The sequence below is a fragment of the Calonectris borealis genome, chromosome 1 (genome assembly GCF_964195595.1).
Source record: "Calonectris borealis chromosome 1, bCalBor7.hap1.2, whole genome shotgun sequence".
Lineage (NCBI taxonomy): Eukaryota > Metazoa > Chordata > Aves > Procellariiformes > Procellariidae > Calonectris > Calonectris borealis.
In genome coordinates this window covers 220225345-220243863 of record NC_134312.1, presented here as the reverse complement: position 1 = coordinate 220243863, position 18519 = coordinate 220225345, and the positions used below count along the sequence as shown (strand labels likewise).

Sequence of the window (18519 nt, the reverse complement as noted above, 5' to 3'; positions counted from 1 at the left end):
GCAGGACGGAGAGATGGAAAAAGAAAAAACGGGGACGAGGACAGGGACAGAGGGATAGAGAGGCAAAGAGAAAGACGGGAACCAGGACAGTGGGATATAAACAGAGAGGCACAGGGAGCGGGACACAAGATTACAGAGAGGTTGGTCCAGGGAAGTGGGAAGAATGACAGAGAGAAAAAGAGGGGGTGGGGGAGCAGGTTAGAGACCTGGAGAAAGCAAAAATGCTGCTGGGGAGCAGGACAGGAGGATAGAGCCGAAAGGGATGAAGGGGAAGCAGGGCAGTGGGATGCAGACAGCAAAAATAATGATAGGCAACAGGACAGAGGGACTGACAGAGAAGTAAGGGACGGGGAGCAGGACAGAGGAATGGAAGGAAAAAAAATAGCGAGGAGCAACAGGACCAAGGGATGCAGAGAAAAAGACGGAGGGAAAAGGAAGGAGGGAAAGAGAGAAAAGGATGGGGATAGAGCACGGGACACAGAGAGCAAAAGCAGGACAAGGCACAGGACAGAGGGACTGGGGACGGCGGGACCAGATGCAGATGAAGACAAAGGGACGGAAAATGAAAAAAACCAATGACGGGCTGCTGGAGAGAGACGGAGCAAGAAAAAGTAGGGCCAGAGGAGGGAAGAGAGAAAGGAGAAAAGGGACGGCTGGCTGGGCAGGGGGATGTAACTAGAAACACGGAGACGGGCAGCGGGACAGAGGGATAAAGGCAGAATAACCAGGGAGAGGAAGCAGGACAGATGGACAGTGAGACCAAAAAAGGGGCAGGGAGCAGGACTGAAAGATGGAGAAAGAAGCATTAGGGGCAGGGGGATAGAAAGAGGAAAACACAGGTTGGAGGAAGGACAGAGGGACAGAGAGAGAAAGAGAGTGACAGAACCCAGACAGAGTGGAAGCAAGAAAAAACCAGCGACAAGCAGCAAGCCAGAGGCGGGGGGGCGGGGGGGAGGAGGGACAGGAGGAAGGAGAGAGGGACAGAGAAAACAAGCGAGGCACAGGGAGCAAGAAAATGGGATACGGAGAAAAGGAGAGGGATGGGGAGAACGACACTGGGACAGAGAGCAAGCAAGAGCAACAGGGAGAATGACAGGGAGATGGAGCCAGAGGAAAAACAGGGACCAAAAGCAGGACAGAGAAATGGAAAAGGAAAATGAGGGACGGGGAGCAGGACAGAGGGGTGGAGAGACAACGAGGGACGCAAGGATAACAACAGAGAAAGAGGGAGGGAGAGAGGGAGGGAGGGAAGGGGAGCAGCACAGCGGGATGGAGAAAGAAAGAGAGGGATGGGTAGCGGGGCAGAGAGCTGGAGAAAGAAAATACAGTGACGGGGAGCAGGACAGAGGGCTCGAAAGAGAAAACTAAGGCAAGGGAGAAGACCGAGGAGCAGGGAGAAAGGTCAAAAGAAAAGGTCAGAGAGGTAGAGAAATCAAGGAGAATAGGGACGAGGAGCTCTGCAGAGAGATGGAGCAAGAAAACGTAGGGTCAGTGAGCAGGACAGAGGGATAGAGAGATGGCGGCGGGGGGAGGAGAGGAAGAAACAGAGGGACAAAGACGGTGACAGGGCGCAGGACATACAAACAGAGAGGAAAAAAGGACAGGGAACGGGACAAAGGGATTGAGAAAGAAAGAAAGAAAGGGTCAGGTCTGTACAAAGAGACCAAGAAGGAAAAGAAAACCAGCAGTGGGCTAGAGGACAGAGACAGAGGAAGGGAAAAAAGGGCCAGGGAGCAGGACAGAATAGGAGAGAAAGGAAAAAAGGGAGAGCCGGCTGGACAGGGAGGTACAGCAAGAAGCGACTGGACAGGCAGCAGGACAGAGAAATAAAGACAGAAAAAACGGGGACAGGAAGCAGGACAGAGGGACAGTGAGAGCAAACAAGGGGCAGGGAGCTGGGCAGAGGTGGAGAAAGAAGCAGGAGGCAGACGGGGCAGAAGGACAGGAAGAGAAAAAAGAAAGGCAGGAAGAAGGGTGGGGGAGAGAGGGGGAAAAGGAGGACAAGGAGCAGGACACAGATTGTCAGAGAAAGACAGGGACAGGGAGCAAGACAAGGTGATACAGAGAGAGAAAAGAGGGACAGGGAGGCAGGACAAAGTGGAAGGCAGGCAAAAATAAGAGACAGGGAGCGGGACAGAGACGGAGGGGGAAAAGCCTATGATGGGCAGCAGGAGAGAGAGATGGCGAAGGACAAACTAGCAGCGGGCTGCAGGACAGAAATGGAGTGAGAAAGAACAGTGACAGGGAGCAGGACAGGGTGACAGAGAAGAAAAAAACCAAAGAGGGAACAGGGCAGAGAAACGGGGGGAAAGGCAAGGAGAAGGACAGAAAAACAGCGTGGGGGGGATAGAAAGCAGGACAGAGAGATGGAACAAGAAAGGAAAAAAGGATGGGAGGCAGAGCAAAGGGAAAGAGAAACAAGGACAGGGAGCAGGACAAAGGGATGGAAGAGGGAAAAATAGTGATGGGCTGCAGGACAGAGGTGGGGAATTAAAAAATAGACACAGGGAGCACGACAGAATGACAGAGAGAGAAAAAAGGGACAGAGAGCAGGACAGCACTAGAGGGAAAAACCAACCGTGATGAGCAGTGGGAGAGAGAGATGGAGAAGGAGAAAAATACTGAGGAAGAGAGGAAGGCAAAAAAGGGACAGCTAGCTGGACAGGGGGATACAGTTAGAAAGGATGGGAGAAGGAATGGGACAGAGACAGAAAGACAGAAAAGAGAGCGAGAGGAAGCAGGGCGGAGGGACAGCAAGGAAAAAACGGGACAGGGATCTGCACAGAGATGGAGAAAAAAGCAGCAGGGACAGAGACGAGACGGAAAGAGCAACAGGGAGCAGGGCAGAAAAAGAAAAATCAGGGCAGCAGCATGATGGAGATGGAGAAGAAAATCTGGGATGGTCACCAGGACAGGGAGGAATATGAGTACGGGCAGGGAGCGTGACAAAGGGATATAGCAAGAAACAAGAGGACAGACAGCAAGACAGAGAGACAGACAAGAAGAATAATAATGAGAGCGAGAGAAAGACAGAGACCGTGAGAAGCACAGGGGGGCGGAGGAAAAAAGAGAGGTATTAGGAGCCCTGCAGAGAGACGGAGAACGAAAAAAGCAGGAAAAAGGGGGCAGGGAGCAGCACAGAGGGTCAGAGAGAGCAAGAGATGAACGGGAAGAAGGACGGGACGGTGAGACACAGAATGAAAAAACCAGCAACAGCGAGCGAAGCAAAGGCAGAGAGAGAGAAAGAGACGGGGGGAGAGAGGGGAAGGCAGGGGCACGGTGCGGCACGTGCAGGCGCAGGGGGGCAGAGAACGTGAGGGAAGGAGCCAGAGAAATTGAGGGGGGAAAAGACGGGTGCAGCTCAGGACAAGAGATGGAACAGGGAGACACGGCGATGGGCTGCAGGACAGAGACCGAGAAGGGAAAAGAAGAGGGGGAGGGAGCCGGGCACAAGAGTCGAGAGGAGCGGTACGGGGGCGGGAAATACAAAATCCCGCAAGGGCCTGGAAAAGAGAGGGGGACGGCGGAGGGGCAGGGAGGGCCCAGGACGCACCAGAGGGCAGACGGGCCCCGCGGGCCCGGGACTCGCCCCCACCGCAGCTCCCGCTCCCGGCGCTGCCAGCAGACTTCGACAGCCTTTGACTCCAGCCGCTTCTTTCTCCCCCTCTCCCCCTTCCGCCGCGGTAACTCCAGCCGCTCGGCCGCCTCCACCGGAGCACACACGGGGCGGTCTCACAGCTCTGCCGAGACGAGGCTTCCCGGAGCAGGAGCCTCGCTCGCTCCTGCACTGCGCGGCCGCACCGCGCTGCCGGGGGCGCGCACAGGCCCTGCGGTCCGTGCTGGCAGCCTGGCCCGCTGCGGGCTACGAAGAGGGAGCCTTCCTCGCCCGGGGAGGCAGGCTGGCTCTGCCTGCAGCAGGAGGCAGCTGCCGGCCGGAGGGCGTTGCATCGCCTCTCCTTTACCCTTCGCTCCAGCTGCAGCCGCGGCAGCTCCTGCCCACAGCAGCACCACCGCTGCTCAAGGAGCAGCTGGAAGCCCGCAGGAAACCACACGACACCGGCCACAAAACTACGCGGGCGCCGCGGCGGCAGCAAGGACTCCGCCGCGCCGGGCGCGCCCGAGAGCCATGCGGCCGCCCGGCAGCCGAGTCCGCAACAACGACACCTCCCGCCAGGCCCGGGCCAACGCAGCCGGGCCGCCCGGCAGCCGGGTGCCGGAAGACTGCACTTCCCGGCGTGCTCCGGGGAGCCAGCATGGCGACCGGCGGCTCGGCTACACCTCCCGCCAGGCACGGGCCGCCACGGCGCGGCCCCTCCGCCCGGCTCCCGGCGGCCCGCGGCGCCCCTGTGCGGGGCCGGCGCTGCAGCTCCGCGCTTTGCGCGCCCAGCGCCCGCCGGCGCCGCGCGCGGGAGGGGGCCGCGGCGTTTCCTTACCGGGAGGCAGCGACGGGCGCGGCGGAACCAGCGCGCAGGCACCGCGGGGCGGCGCTGCGGCTACGGGCGGGCGGCGGCGCGGAGCGGGGCGGCGCCACCGCGCATGCGCGGCTCCCGAGCCGCAGTCCCGGGCGGAGGCCGCCGCGGAGCGGTTTTTTAACCGTTGGGCGGTTGGGGGCTGCGCGGCGCTCAGAGCTCGGCCCTGACGGGCCCGGGCAGCTGCTCTGAGTGCGAGCGCCCTCCCCCGCACGGCCTCCGCTCTCTCGCCACCCCCGACGGCTCTTTTGTCCGGGGGGAAAGGGGCGGTGTTCCGGCCCCGGCTGGAGCGCACCCTTCCTGGAGGTGGCCGCCAGAGGCAGGTGGAGGCCTGCACACCTCCGGCACCGTCCTCCGGGGCTTCTGCTGGGCCAGAGCCACGGGCGTGTGTGCGAGGCCCAGCGTGGGCAGGGGCTGGCTTCTGCTGCTCTCCCCCCGAGAGGGAGAGCTCTGCCCCGTGCGGGTTTCACGCTGAGAGGTGACTGCTTGTCCCTTGCTGCAGGGCAACAAGCCGTGGATCTCCCTGCCCATGGAAAGGGCATCCGCCCCACCGTGGCTGAAGAGAGAGACAAGGGACCGGCGGCCAAGCAGAGCAGCGGGTGAACTCCGGCTCGGGCCGGCAGTGGCCCTTTCAGTACAGGAACTGAACGGTTGCGTCACTGCTGGGGAGCATCCCAGGCTGGGGGGAGCCGTGCCGGGCCAGTGCGAAGCCACGCTCTGCTCTCCGGAAGGGCCTGCTGACCTGGGGAGACTGCTGGCCATCTGCGCAACTGCCAGAGCCATCCTCCAGAAGGGCTTCCTCTGCGCCGCTGGGCCCAGGGGAGGCCGTGCCTGGGCACCCGGTGCGGGCTGGGGCTGCCGGGGCGCAGGCAGACACGGGCAGGATGGAGGCGCCGGCTGGTCGGGAGCTGGAGCGCCGGAGGCTCGGGCAGAGGCCGAGGGCGCGGGCTCTGCTCGGCCTGGAGAAGAGGGAGCACAGGGGCTCTGCAGCTCTGCCTGCCGTAATGGGCTTTGCCTGCACCCGTCTTTCTGCTGAGATGGACCAGACACAGACGAACACTGGGGGAAACGCGTCCTCTTTTATTGGCCTCAGGAAGCGTCCACGGCCGAGTCGGGGCTGGCAGCACGATGTCGTCAGGGCAGCTGAACGCCTGGGACTCCGTCCATGAACCATCCCTCGCGTGCCTCCACGTGCCGCTCCCTCTGGACGCTGCGGAGGCTGAGGGGCAGCTGCTGTCTGCGGGGACGCGCCTGGCGCTGGCAGCGGGGCGCTGCTACTCTTGCTGTCCCGCGATGCAGGTACAGCGGAAAGCCCTGCGCAGAGCCCTGAGGGCCCTCCTGAAGAGGGAGGGCCGTCGCCGTTGAGCCGGGAGGTGCGGGAGGGCGGCGATGCCTGTGGGGGAAGGAGAGCTGTAGGCGAGGGGCTGGGTAGGTGACGGGCAAGCTCCTGCCTGCCCCCCACCACCGAGGGCTTTCCCCAGGGAGGGGTGGCCGGGGCACAGCCAGCCCCCGTGCGTGCAGTGCTGCCCGCCTGGCCTGGGTGTCGCTCACCGGGATGGCCGGGCCAGGCCTGCGCTTGCCGGGGCGGTGCTTGTCTCGGGGACGTACCTGGCTCATCCTCGGGCATGTCCCTGCAGCCGGAGGAGGGCTGTGCGTCTCCTCTGTGCTCGGGGGCCACCTGCATGGGGAGAGCAAGAGCACAGGCATGGGATGGAGGGGATGTCAGCGCGATGACACGGAGAGCACCAGGCATCTCCCTGCCGCACACACCCTGGGCGCTGCGCCTGCCCCCGGCGCCTCGGGACGCCCGGTGCCGGCCATGCGCGCCTGGCTCACCTGGTGCTGAAGGTCCCGAGCCAAGGGAGAAGCCGCTGCATCTCCTTCGCTGTCCGCTGCTGGGGCACGGTGGGGTGTGCCAGCGTCTGCCGGAGGGTTTTCAAGCACTGGAGAAGCCCCTTCTTCCGCGTGCACTGCCGAGGAGACGGTGGCTGCGCTGGCCTCTCCTTGACGGTCTCCAGACATGGGAGAAGCCATGCTTTCTCCATCCTCGCCTGCCGCTGGGACGAGAGGGGCTGGGCTGGCCTCTCCCTGAGGCTCTCCAGCCAAGGGAGACTGGGTGTCCTGAGGGGCTGCAGGTGTTCCTGCTGCTGTCGCCGCATGCGTGCTTTGGGTCAGGTCCTGTTCTGCCAGCTGCTGGCGGGGTCCCTGGGTCACAGCCACAGCCCTGCGCACGACCTCTCTCACAATGCACCAGGCTGCGTCCTCCAGAGCCGCGGCGCTGGCTGTGGGGCTGTGCGGGGCAGGTGCCTGGCTCTCCGCCTGCGCCGCTGTGGCCTGCTCGGCGAAGGCAGGAGAAGCCGGTGCCTTTGCCTCCTCTACTGCCGCGGGAGCCAGAGGCGCGCGGTGCCCCTCTTCCTCAGGGGCTCCGGCCAGGCCAGAAGCTGCCGGCCCGGCGTCCAGGAGCCCCGCCGGGGCAGGAGACGCGCTCTGCAGGCCGCCGGCTGCCTCTCCTGCTGCCTCTGGGCCCGCGCTGCTGGGCCAGCCGGGCCCCTCCTGGGCACCAGCGTGAGGGTCCTGGAAGAGCTCCGGGACCGAGGCGTTGACCCAGATGTCGGAGATGGTGACGTCTTCCCCTTGGGACAGCTCTTTGTCGCTGTCTTCTTCCAACTCTTCCTCCTTGGCCAAGGCCCCTGGCTCCTCCTATAAAACATTAACGGATGGATGGGATCCACCCAAGGGTACTGAGGGAGCTGGCGGGAGTGCTCACCGAGCCACTTGCCGTCATTTCTCGGCAGTCCTGGCTAAGCGGGGAGGTCCCGGTTGACTGGAGGTTACCAAATGTGACACCCATCTACCAGAAGGGCCGGAAGGAGGATCGGGGAACTACAGGCCTCTCAGTCTGACCTCGGGGTGCCGGGGAAGGTTGTGGAGCAGATCATCTTGAGTGCCATCACGCGGCACGTACGGGACAAGCAGGGGATCAGGTCCAGTCAGCATGGTGGTGCTTGGGGCCATGGTTTAGTGGTGGACTTGGCAGTGCTAGGTTAACAGTTGGACTTGATGGTCTTAAAGGTCTTTCCCAACCTAAGCGATTCTCTGATTTTATGGTTCTATCTGAGAGGAGAGAGGGGGATTTGTCAAGGTAGCCAGGCTCCCACCGGCAAATGCCTGCCGGGGACCTGCCAGCAGCGGCTGCTGGGACAGGGATGCGGGAGGAGATGGGGCTGCAGCTGTGCGGCGCAGGGGCTGGCCCCAGGCAGAGGGAGGCTCATCCCCCGGTCCCGTCCCGTCCCTCGCCACCCCATTCCGTCCTTGGCACTCACCTGCCTGGCTCCAACGTTGAGCCGCCATGACCGCGTCAGGTAGAAACGCTGCTCCGCGCCCTCCTCCCGGCCGTCCTGCTGCTGCTGCAGGGTGGCTTTCCTGGGCTGGGCCAGGCTGCGCCCGGTGCGGGCCAGGCAGCTGCTCTCCAGCTCCTCCACAGGCTCCATCTGGACGGACAGTGCCACGTCCCGCTGTGCCGCCGGCCGCTGGCTGGCTGCCCGGCTCCCGGTGGAAACCCTGCCCAGGGCCTCAGCCACAATGCACCGGGCTGCGTCCTCCAGAGCCGCGGCGCTGGCTGTGGGGCTGTGCGGGGCAGGTGCCTGGCTCTCCGCCTGCGCCGCTGTGGCCTGCTCGGCGAAGGCAGGAGAAGCCGGTGCCTTTGCCTCCTCTACTGCCGCGGGAGCCAGAGGCGCGCGGTGCCCCTCTTCCTCAGGGGCTCCGGCCAGGCCAGAAGCTGCCGGCCCGGCGTCCAGGAGCCCCGCCGGGGCAGGAGACGCGCTCTGCAGGCCGCCGGCTGCCTCTCCTGCTGCCTCTGGGCCCGCGCTGCTGGGCCAGCCGGGCCCCTCCTGGGCACCAGCGTGAGGGTCCTGGAAGAGCTCCGGGACCGAGGCGTTGACCCAGATGTCGGAGATGGTGATGTCTTCCCCTTGGGACAGCTCTTTGTCGCTGTCTTCTTCCAACTCTTCCTCCTTGGCCAAGGCCCCTGGCTCCTCCTATAAAACATTAACACGAAAAGGAGAGCTAAAGAGAATCTCCGTCCTGTATGGGACACGGGGGGAAAGGTAGTGACAAAGGAGGAGGAAAAGGCTGAGGTACTTAATGCCGTCTTTGCCTCGGTCTTTAATAGTAAGACCAACTGCTCTCGGGGTACCCAGCCCGCTGAGCTGGAAGACAGGGACGCAGAGCAGAATGAAGCCCCCATAATCCAAGGGGAAATGGTTGGTGACCTGCTACACCACTTGGACACACACAAGTCTATGGGGCAGGATGGGATCCACCCAAGGGTACTGAGGGAGCTGGCGGGAGTGCTCACCGAGCCACTTGCCGTCATTTCTCGGCAGTCCTGGCTAAGCGGGGAGGTCCCGCTTGACTGGAGGTTACCAAATGTGACACCCATCTACCAGAAGGGCCGGAAGGAGGATCGGGGAACTACAGGCCTCTCAGTCTGACCTCGGGGTGCCGGGGAAGGTTGTGGAGCAGATCATCTTGAGTGCCATCACGCGGCACGTACGGGACAAGCAGGGGATCAGGCCCAGTCAGCATGGTGGTGCTTGGGGCCATGGTTTAGTGGTGGACTTGGCAGTGCTAGGTTAACAGTTGGACTTGATGGTCTTAAAGGTCTTTCCCAACCTAAGCGATTCTCTGATTCTATGGTTCTATCTGAGAGGAGAGAGGGGGATTTGTCAAGGTAGCCGGGCTCCCACCGGCAAATGCCTGCCGGGGACCTGCCAGCAGCGGCTGCTGGGACAGGGATGCGGGAGGAGATGGGGCTGCAGCTGTGCGGCGCAGGGGCTGGCCCCAGGCAGAGGGAGGCTCATCCCCCGGTCCCGTCCCGTCCCTCGCCACCCCATTCCGTCCTTGGCACTCACCCGCCTGGCTCCAACGTTGAGCCGCCATGACCGCGTCAAGGAGAAACACTGCTCCGCGCCCTCCTCCCGGCCGTCCTGCTGCTGCTGCAGGGTGGCTTTCCTGGGCTGGGCCAGGCTGCGCCCGGTGCGGGCCAGGCAGCTGCTCTCCAGCTCCTCCACAGGCTCCAACTGGACGGACAGTGCCACGTCCCGCTGTGCCACCGGCCGCTGGCTGGCTGCCCGGCTCCCGGTGGAAACCCTGCCCAGGGCCTCAGCCACAATGCACCGGGCTGCGTCCTCCAGAGCCGCGGCGCTGGCTGTGGGGCTGTGCGGGGCAGGAGCCTGGCTCTCTGCCCGCGTTGCTGTGGCCTGCTCGATGAAGGCAGGAGAAGCCGGTGCCTTTGCCTCATTTATTCTTGCCCTCATCACCACAGCCTTGCCCTGTGCCCGGTCCCGCTGTGCCGTCGGCTGCTGGCTGGGTCCCCGGCTCCCAGTCAAAACCTTGTCCAGGGCCTCACTCACGAGGCATCGGGCTGTGTCCTTCACAGCTGCAGCACAGGCTGCAGGCTTGTGCGGGGCCGGCGTCCATCTTTTCACCCTCAGGGCTGTGCCCTGGTCACCGCGGATGCCCCCAGCAGATGGCACAAGCTGTCGGTGGCCGCTGGCTGCGGTGCTGATGTTCCTTTCCCTGCCCCTGGCAGAAGATGCGGGGGGTGGTGCTGGCACAAAAACCAGCTTGCCGCAGGTTCTGGCAGCTCCTGGTGGCCAAGCTGCGGGTGCGTGCGCGGGTGCCGCTGCCTGCCTGGGGAGAGGCGGCAAGGCTGGCAGACGGGCCGTCTCCTCCCGCGTCGTCACCCTGCTGCAGGGCAGTGCCACCCTGCGCGCCAGGCTGTCCGTCTGCAAGAGAGGCCGAGGAGAGAGGCGGCGTGACTGTGGCCCAGCACCCCGGCTGGAGGAGCTCCTGCGGCCGGGCTGCCCTGCCAGCCCCAGGGCAGCGCTCGGCCCCGCAGGCGGCTGCCAGCCCGCTCCCAGAGCCGGCTGGGAAGAGGGCTGGTCCCCCCGCGGCCCACGGCGACTCCCGGGAGCACTCCCGGCACGCCCGGGCTGCCTGCCGGGCACAGCACGGGGGGCTCAGCTTGCCACGGGGGCCGTGCACGCCTGTCCCCTCCTGCACCTCCCGCCTGCCCGTCGGCAGCTCCTGGGCTCGGGAAGATGTTCAGCCCCGTCTCCCTCGGGCTCCCTACCTGTGCGCGGCGGCTCCCGGCGGTCTGCGAGCTCTCCGGGCAGGGGAGCCGTGGCAGCCTGTCCCCATGGAGGGACGAGGCCCGGCTCTGGCTGCCCTGCGGCGCTGCCTGTAGCTGCCTGCGGCCCACCTGCAGGCAGGAGGAGGAGGAGGAGGCGCGGGATGGAGGCGGCTGCCCTGGCACCGCGGCCCCCACAGTGCCGGCAAGCCCGGCCCCGGCACCAAGGCAGCTCCGTGCGGCCCCGTCCCACCCCCGGCCTCTCCGTCCTGCCCCGTCCCTCACCTGGCGCCTCTTCTGCAGGCTCGGCAGCCCGTGGGCGGGCTGGGCGTGCTCCTTCGCCTCCTCATCCATGGGCATCTTCGGCATTACCTGCCGCCGACCTGCCATGGGCACCCAGGGGAGATGCTGCCTCCTGAGGGAGGTGCTCTCCTGGGAGTGGGCACCCCAGGGCTCTCGCGCCTTAAATACCCCCACTGGCACCGCGGGGACCCCCGTCACAATGGCCTCTGGGCACGGTGAGGGCCCCCATCACAAAGCCCTGGCGGTCGCTGTGGAGATGCCCACGCCAGAGTTTTTGGTCCGTTGTTTCGAATCCGGTTTAGCAATTGGCTCAGGTCATCCTGTTGTAACAGTTTTCGGACTAATGTAAGATTCATTCCAATGGGGGTAGGTGGTGAATCTTGGTAACGTGTATAGCTTGACTGTAGCGATGATGGGTTGTACCAGGAGCGGAATAGTTGAAGTAGCGTCCCATAATCTTAGCAAAATTACAAATGCAGATATTTGAGTGGTTAGAAGTCTCCACAGCGGTGGTGTCTGTAAATGTAGAATCACAAGGAGTTCTCATGCAAACACATCCATTTCCACCATATATAAGCACAGTTTCAGGGGTTTCATCAGGATGTATTTCAAAATGACAAACATTTTGTCTAGTATCAAGGCAAATGTCTTGGGCCTTAATGGTATTGCCTTCATCCTGTTGTTAAATCCCTGTTGTTCCCGTAGAATACATGCATCAACACCAATAGTTTGCCATTTGTTCCCTTTCTTTGTTTTTGGGCCCATACTCCACGTTCTAACGGCTAGAGTCCCGTTCCATTGTGACTGAATCCCAGCGCAATGAGTGGGTATATGATATATCCCGAAGCATTGCGTATTGTCAAAACAAAAGCTGTGCCTTTGCTGTCGGTGGGGTCGCAAGTAAAATTGGTTAGACGCCATCCAGATTGGAATTCCCTTTCAAATTCAGTTACATTACCCCAAATTACTTTTTGGATTTCAGTGGGCAAGGTGCCTTCATCATCTTCCCTTATAATTGCTGCCCCGGTAGATTGTACCCACAATTGAGCTTGGATGCAGCTAAGAGCTAGAGAAACATTATTTTGGGTTATGCCGAACGCATCTCTAATTAGTCGGTGGGCTTCTTCATTAATTCTGTCCCACGCAGGCAATATATTAGCTGAAAGCCATTGACTTATTCCTAATGCTGTCAAAGAAGATCGCAATGGGTGTTGTCATTTATGTAAATCACTTGTTGCCAAACTTATTCTGTTTGCTAAAACTTCAGCATCTACGCTGTTGAATATTCCTAGTCCCGGCCCCAGAATGCCAGTCACATCTCTCCTTGACCGTTTTGGAGAGGTGAGGGTTCGCCCATGCACCCACGCGAACCGTCCTGGATAAGACGTGTTCAGGAATGGTGAGCAAGTCGGGGTAATTGTAGAGATACCAACTTGCATGGATAGCTCCACTCGTTTGAGAGCCCATGACGGATTAAATAGCGCTTGCTGTTGTCCTATGGTTTCAGTTATGTAGGGACCAGTGTTAAAAATGCAAGGAGACAGTTTGATAGGAGGCTGGGTTGGTGAATATGGTTGTTCGGTATCAATCCTGAATTGAAAACCGAAGCTGGAATGAGAGTTAGGGTTTGTCCCAAGACACATTACGACTACTGAATGGGATAGAGTAGAAGTGTAGCGGCATTCGTGTTTAAAAGGACAGGTAGGTATGTTGTCTTTGCCTTCAAGATGGTTTATAACTGTGTAAGGTTGCTGTCATGCATTCAGTGTGATTTTCAGTTCGGCATCCTATCGAAATGGTGTCTCCTTGAGCTCCCTTTAAGGATGGAATTTGTTGATTTTCGTTTTCGTCTTTAATCATCCATTCCTGCCTAGGACAGGTGATGTTATTGTGTAGTGCTATTGCAGATAAATTTAAATGAGATGTAGGTATGTTAAAAAGTACGTATGCATCAACCCACGGCCACCCCGTCGTACAGAAATTCCAAATTTTGCGCTCGCTAATCATAAAATCAAACAATAGTTCTACACCACGATTACCCCAGAAGCAAAATGCGAGTACAGGTTGTGTGAAAGTGAAATTGTACCAACAATTTGGTTCTGGTGTTTTGTAGCAAGACTTCTCGTTGTCTTTAGGTTTAGAGAAATTGCTGTAGTATGTTTTAATTTCAGTGGGCTTTTTGTGGGTAGATCCCTTGACTGCACGGTACCCTACCGTTATTTCTTCCCCTGGTGTGGCTCGAAGTGATAGTATTTGAAGAATGTTATTGTAATTGTGAGATACCTTCATTTCCTTCTGGTGTAGTGTCTCCCACCTCCACCCATCTTTCGGATATGCCTCGTTCCCACGTGTAACTGAAATAGCAAGGTTCAGGTTTGTCTTATCTGTCGGTAGGGTTCCCACACTTCCAGCATCATTTAGTAGCGCATGCTCCCAAGGATCTTGTGTCTGAACTGGAAGGATTGTATTGGTCCCGATTCAGAGGAAAACCAGAATTGGGCTGGGGGCATGCTGCTGCTGCTGCTGCTGCTGTTGTTGCCATCGATATAGATTCATCTCCTCCTGTTAAAGAAAAGAAAGAAGACGTTTCGGTGGGGAAGGCCGAAGGGGTTACCCCTTTTAGAAGGAAGGAAAAATCCATCTAGTACTGATTCTATGTTTTGCACCACTGCTATCAGCAGCTTCCCAAGCAAGGGGGCCACGGGGTTTAGTTAAAGTCAGAGGCACAGTTCCAGTTTGTGGTAAATTTACCACACCAGGTTGCCCTGGCTGTAATGTGAGCAGACGGCTTCTTTCCTCAGCAGGGGGAATATTAGGCTCAGCTTTTCCAAAGACTGCTCAGCTCACAGGGCTTCCAGTTTGTTGCCCCCCTGGAGTGCACCACCCCCACGGCATAGGAGTCGACATAGGTAACTTCTGCTCCACTTTGTGCTGCTGGAGCCATTGCCCTTAATTCTCCTGCTCGTGCACTACCTTCACCACCTTCCGTAATTTGTTTGCCCGTGTTGATGTTTAATGCAGCAGCCTTGTATTGCCATTTGCCATCTCTTCTTTTTGCTGAGGCATCAGTAAACCAAACGTCTTCTGTTGGTGCTCCCTCGGTGAGGAGAGGTGCATTTAAAATAGGTGAGGGTTTGAAAGGTCGTGGTAAGGCTAATGGGTCTGCATTCATAGGCATCTGTAATTTGGAAAGTTTAGTGTGTCCTTCAGTTAATCTTACTTCCTCTGCAATTCCTGCCAAATAAGCCTACCATTTTCTGATTGTAGGCTTTTGTGCAATTCCTTCTGGGGAAGCAGTCCCCTTTAGAACTGCTTCTGGTGAATTAAATGGACCTCTGCTTTGTACGGGCTGTTCCTGGTGTGTTTTCTCAGCTTGTTTCACTGCTCGGACTAAAGACAAAAGTCCCTTTTCCCACTCAGCATAGCTCTGTTCTGTCTCTTTAGAAGCAGCCGAGCTGGACATCAAAGGTCTTTTTGGTCTGTCCGGGCCACTTTGGAAGAGGTTACAATAAGCACCATGCTCTGCAAAACCCCATTCTGCTGTACTAGGATCATGGGTGTGTACTGGTCCTAGTGATTGATCCGCTTTTAATTGCTGTCTTGGAGTTCTGACGAGCTCTTCATGTTCTGAATTCCATTCCCATGATTTTCCTTTTCCTCAAAGTGAATATAGTGAGCGAGCACTGGTAGAAAATCCAGGTACGGGTTTTCTCCAACATCCTAAACCAACGCCAGGTTCGGCTTCTCAAAACATCAAAACCTAAGATATTTTCATTGTGATCTTTAATTGCAAAGCGAGCAGATGAGAGACGCTTCTGGCCCAGGAGCCGTAAATTAACTTTTGCAGCTTGGCACATAACACTTGCTCCGTTCACTCCAGTGATTTTAAGTCTTTGCCGTCCAGGTCGTACACCCAGCTTCTCGGCATCTTGTTGTGTTGGTGTGGAAATTGGTGCTCCCGTATCGATTAGAAATTTTACCAATTGTTGTCGAGGACCAACCGGAATTAAAATATACTTTGCTTTAATGATGGGTCTAGCCTCATATTCAGAGGAATCTGAGGGGAACAAGGGGTCATCATTGCCCTCATCAAAGTCATCAGGATCACTGCAAATACCACCATCCCATTCCTCAGGGGACACAATTAATTTCCTAAGTGTACAATGTCAGGGGGATTGGGAGCCCGCAGAAGCACTACCTCGACCTTTTCTTCCAACTTTTGTGATTTCTCCTTTTCTTCCGGTAGCTTTTTGCAGCTGCTCGATTTTCAAGGACAGTATTAATTCAGCTTCCTTTCTGCCTTCTACTTCTTCTTGCAGGTCTTGCTCCCTTCTATTGTTATTCTTCCTATACTGATGAGCAGCTTCTGAACAGGTGCCTAACATTTTGCAAGTAATTCCTTTTCCATCTTTTATATAGCCCCTAGCTACTTTTAGTTGTTCTTCCACAGCTTCCCAATGATGCCCATTATTACGAGCCCATTCTTCTGAGAATTTGGGACTTGGATTTATTCCATGTTTTTTAAGTAATCAGTGATACTTGCCATCCTGCCGACTACGCCGATTTGTCGCGAATGAGTGGTTTAGAGGCCGCTTAAAGAATCACCATCCAAGGTATTGGCAGAAAGTGATTTTAACAGAGATTTACAAAGGTGCGACCTAACAGCATTCGAGGGCAAGGTTCACTCTGTTACTTATGTCCTGGCTCCGGCTGGGACAGAGTGAACTTTCTTCCCGGTAGCGTGGGGGGTGTGCTGTGTTTTGGGTTTGCTGTGAGAGGGGCGTTGATGGCCCATTGATGTTTTGGTTGTTGCTGGGCGGTGCTTGCACCGGGGACGTTTTGGGTTTTTTTCCGGCCTCCCATGCCCTGCCACGTGCAGGGGAAGCTGTGGGGGGGAGCATAGCCGGGGTGGTTGGCCCAGCTGGCCAATGGGGTATTCTATACCATGTGACGTCATGCTCAGTATAAAAAACAGGGGGTAGGGGAGGGTGGGGGGGTGGGGGGGTGTTCGCGCCCGTTCGTGACACGCGGTCAGCGGTCGGTGAGCAGTTGCATTGTGCATTGCCTGCTTTGTATATTCTGCTATTGTTGTTGTTATCATTGTTGTTATTATTGTTCTACTTTGTTTTATTCCAACTATTAAACTGTTTTTATCTCAACCCACGAGTTTTCCTACTTGTGCCCTCCCGATTCTCTCCCCCATCCCACCGGAGCAGGGGGGTGAGCGAGCGGCTGCGGGGGGTTTAGCTGCTGGCTGGGGTTAAACCACGACAACTTATTACACAGATGAAACATATAAAGGAAAATCAGCTAAGGGTTTATATCTTAGGGACTATATGTGTTTAGCAGCACTTAATCATCAACTACTCATTAACAAACTTGAGTAGCACTTAACCATTAACTAATTCAGTATTTACGAAATAAGTGTTAGTAGAGGCTACTATAATCACAACTTTTACAGATTACGCTTACTATTAGTCCACACACCCAGACAGAGAGACAGGAGAAAAAAAAAAAGTACAGAAGGTATACCTGTTAAAAATTCCCCTCGATTTCAGTGAAGAAATACTCACGTCGAATGTCTGGGCATTTCTTTCTCAACGGGCGAAGGGCTGAGCTTCGAGGAGAGAAGGGGTTCAGCCCAGGTCCCGTCGTCGGCGACGCTCCTCCGAACATCGCAGAGCAGAGAGGTGGCGAGCTCCGAGAGGCTCCCACTCCGAGGGAGATGCTGGGCGCAGCCGCTGCGGTCCCGGCGAGCTCCAAGGCCTCCCTTAGGACCAGCGGTTAGAGGTTCGCAAGGTGGTTGGCTGTAGCCTGCCGTGAATTGCCCCCCGGGCCGCAGTCCCAGGTGGTGATTGCTAAAAATTCTGCAGGTTTCGGTGTTGTTCTGCTGGGCACCTGGGCCGGGCAGCGGGAGCACGTTCCCAGCCTCAGCCATGCAGAGTTTCTGACCCGCTCAAGGAGGGCTCAGCCGCCGGACTCGGTACAGCAAGGCCGGGGGTTCAGGGGAATTTCTGAGATCAACGAGCGGCCCAGGAGCGCGGGGGGGAACGCACCACCACGCACGGGGCCAAGGCAGCAGCTGGTGGCACCGGGGGAGGCAGCCCGCAGACAGGCCCCCGGCCTCACTGCTGAGCAGAAGGGAACCCCAAAACCTCCTCACGGCGGTGCAGGATCCCACCAAACCGGCTGGGTACAGCGCCCGCTCCCACCCTGAGCAGCACCGGTGCCGCCGTGCCCCCGGCACCCTTCCCTCCCCGCTCCCTGGCTGCTCCCCGGCCGCTGCTTGGAGGACCCACGGGGGTGGCGGGGGGCAGCACTCCCCGTGAGCAGGGACCCCTCTCAAGGTTACCCCTCGAGGCTGGGAGACCCCGGACCTGACGCCAGGCACCAGCGGGTTGGTAAGTGACATTTTTTGCATGCGTGTAACATTTAAGATGCGTATAGGAAGCTTACACGATGATCTTTGCATCCCATCCTAACTTTGCGTGGAGTAAATTACTAGAGCGTTGACCACCGATCCACCTGTGCGTATTATCTGTGCACCTTGTCTCGGATCTGACACCCCCTGTTTTGGTTTTAGTACTCGATTTTTGCTCAGCAAAAATTCCTCACATCGCGATGCCTGTATTGTCCTGGGGGTAAAGCGGGCTGCTCTTCAGCACCCAGAGATGTTCTTTTTCATTTGTTAATCTCTGACTCAGCTGCAACACTCTTCTGTGGGGATAGGTGCCCCAGTGCAAAACATCCCGAGGGTGCGTGTTTGGAAGGGGAATGCCATCCTGCTGCAGCGCAGCAAACAGAAAGGAGACATTCACACTTAGTCGTATAGCCTGGAGCTTCTGTCTTCACATTGGCCTGGGGATCATAAACGACAGCCCGGTTGTTTACGGGTGGGAGCTGAACAGTGCCTTCCACCTGAAATCACGTACTCCCGGTGCTGCCATCTGCTCGGGCAGCTCCGGGCTGCGGGTGTCCCTGCGGAGCACAGCGAGGCTGCGTGCCGTGAGCTCGCCTGCCCTCCGGGCACGGACGTCTGCCCGCAGGGCAGGGTCCTCTGGGCCGGAGCAGTGGGGTCTCCAGGTGCCTGGGCTTTCCTTGGGACTGCATTGCTGTGGGTAACGGTCCCTCCCACCTCTCCCAACGTCTGTCACGTTTCTTCTACGTAGGCACACGTTAGTCCCTCTGACACAGCAGCTATGGAAATTCCCGGATCCATGCTGTTTTGGGTGAACCTCATTGCACGGGAAGTCATCTGCTGTTTCGCTTAGCCGCTGTGATGAAGCAGCATTGTCCTTACGCCTGCCGACGAGCAGAAACTGTTATTAATTCCTGTGAAATGAATGCCAGGCTGTAACTGCATTAGAATATTTTAATCCGTCTGCCTGGATAATATAATCTGCGGTCACTCTGGGTTTGCCCATTTTTGTGACTGTAAAAGATTCTTACCTACTCGCTCTGATACTTAAATTCACCCCAAGCCATCTCTAACTGCTTCAGCAACAGGTTTTGCATGCAACGATACATTTCACTCAGAAAACAAATGATACAACTATGGGAGAAAACTGTGAAAACCGGTGTCCAAATGCAAATGCACGACTGCGATGTGAAAAG

The 18519-nt window shown here is 58.0% G+C and overlaps 1 protein-coding gene across 1 annotated transcript; it reads right to left on the bottom strand.

Annotated features, from left to right (window-relative positions):
* Positions 1 to 5349: 5349 nt before the first annotated feature.
* On the bottom strand, positions 5350 to 8082 carry LOC142078006 (uncharacterized). Its single transcript, XM_075140483.1, has 4 exons — positions 7793 to 8082; positions 6306 to 7169; positions 6078 to 6147; positions 5350 to 5862 (listed from the first exon to the last, which is right to left on the bottom strand). The coding sequence occupies exons 1-4, from the start codon at positions 7958 to 7960 to the stop codon at positions 5744 to 5746; spliced, it is 1221 nt and encodes a 406-aa protein (XP_074996584.1). The 5' UTR covers positions 7961 to 8082; the 3' UTR covers positions 5350 to 5743.
* Between the last annotated feature and the right edge of the window lie 10437 nt (positions 8083 to 18519).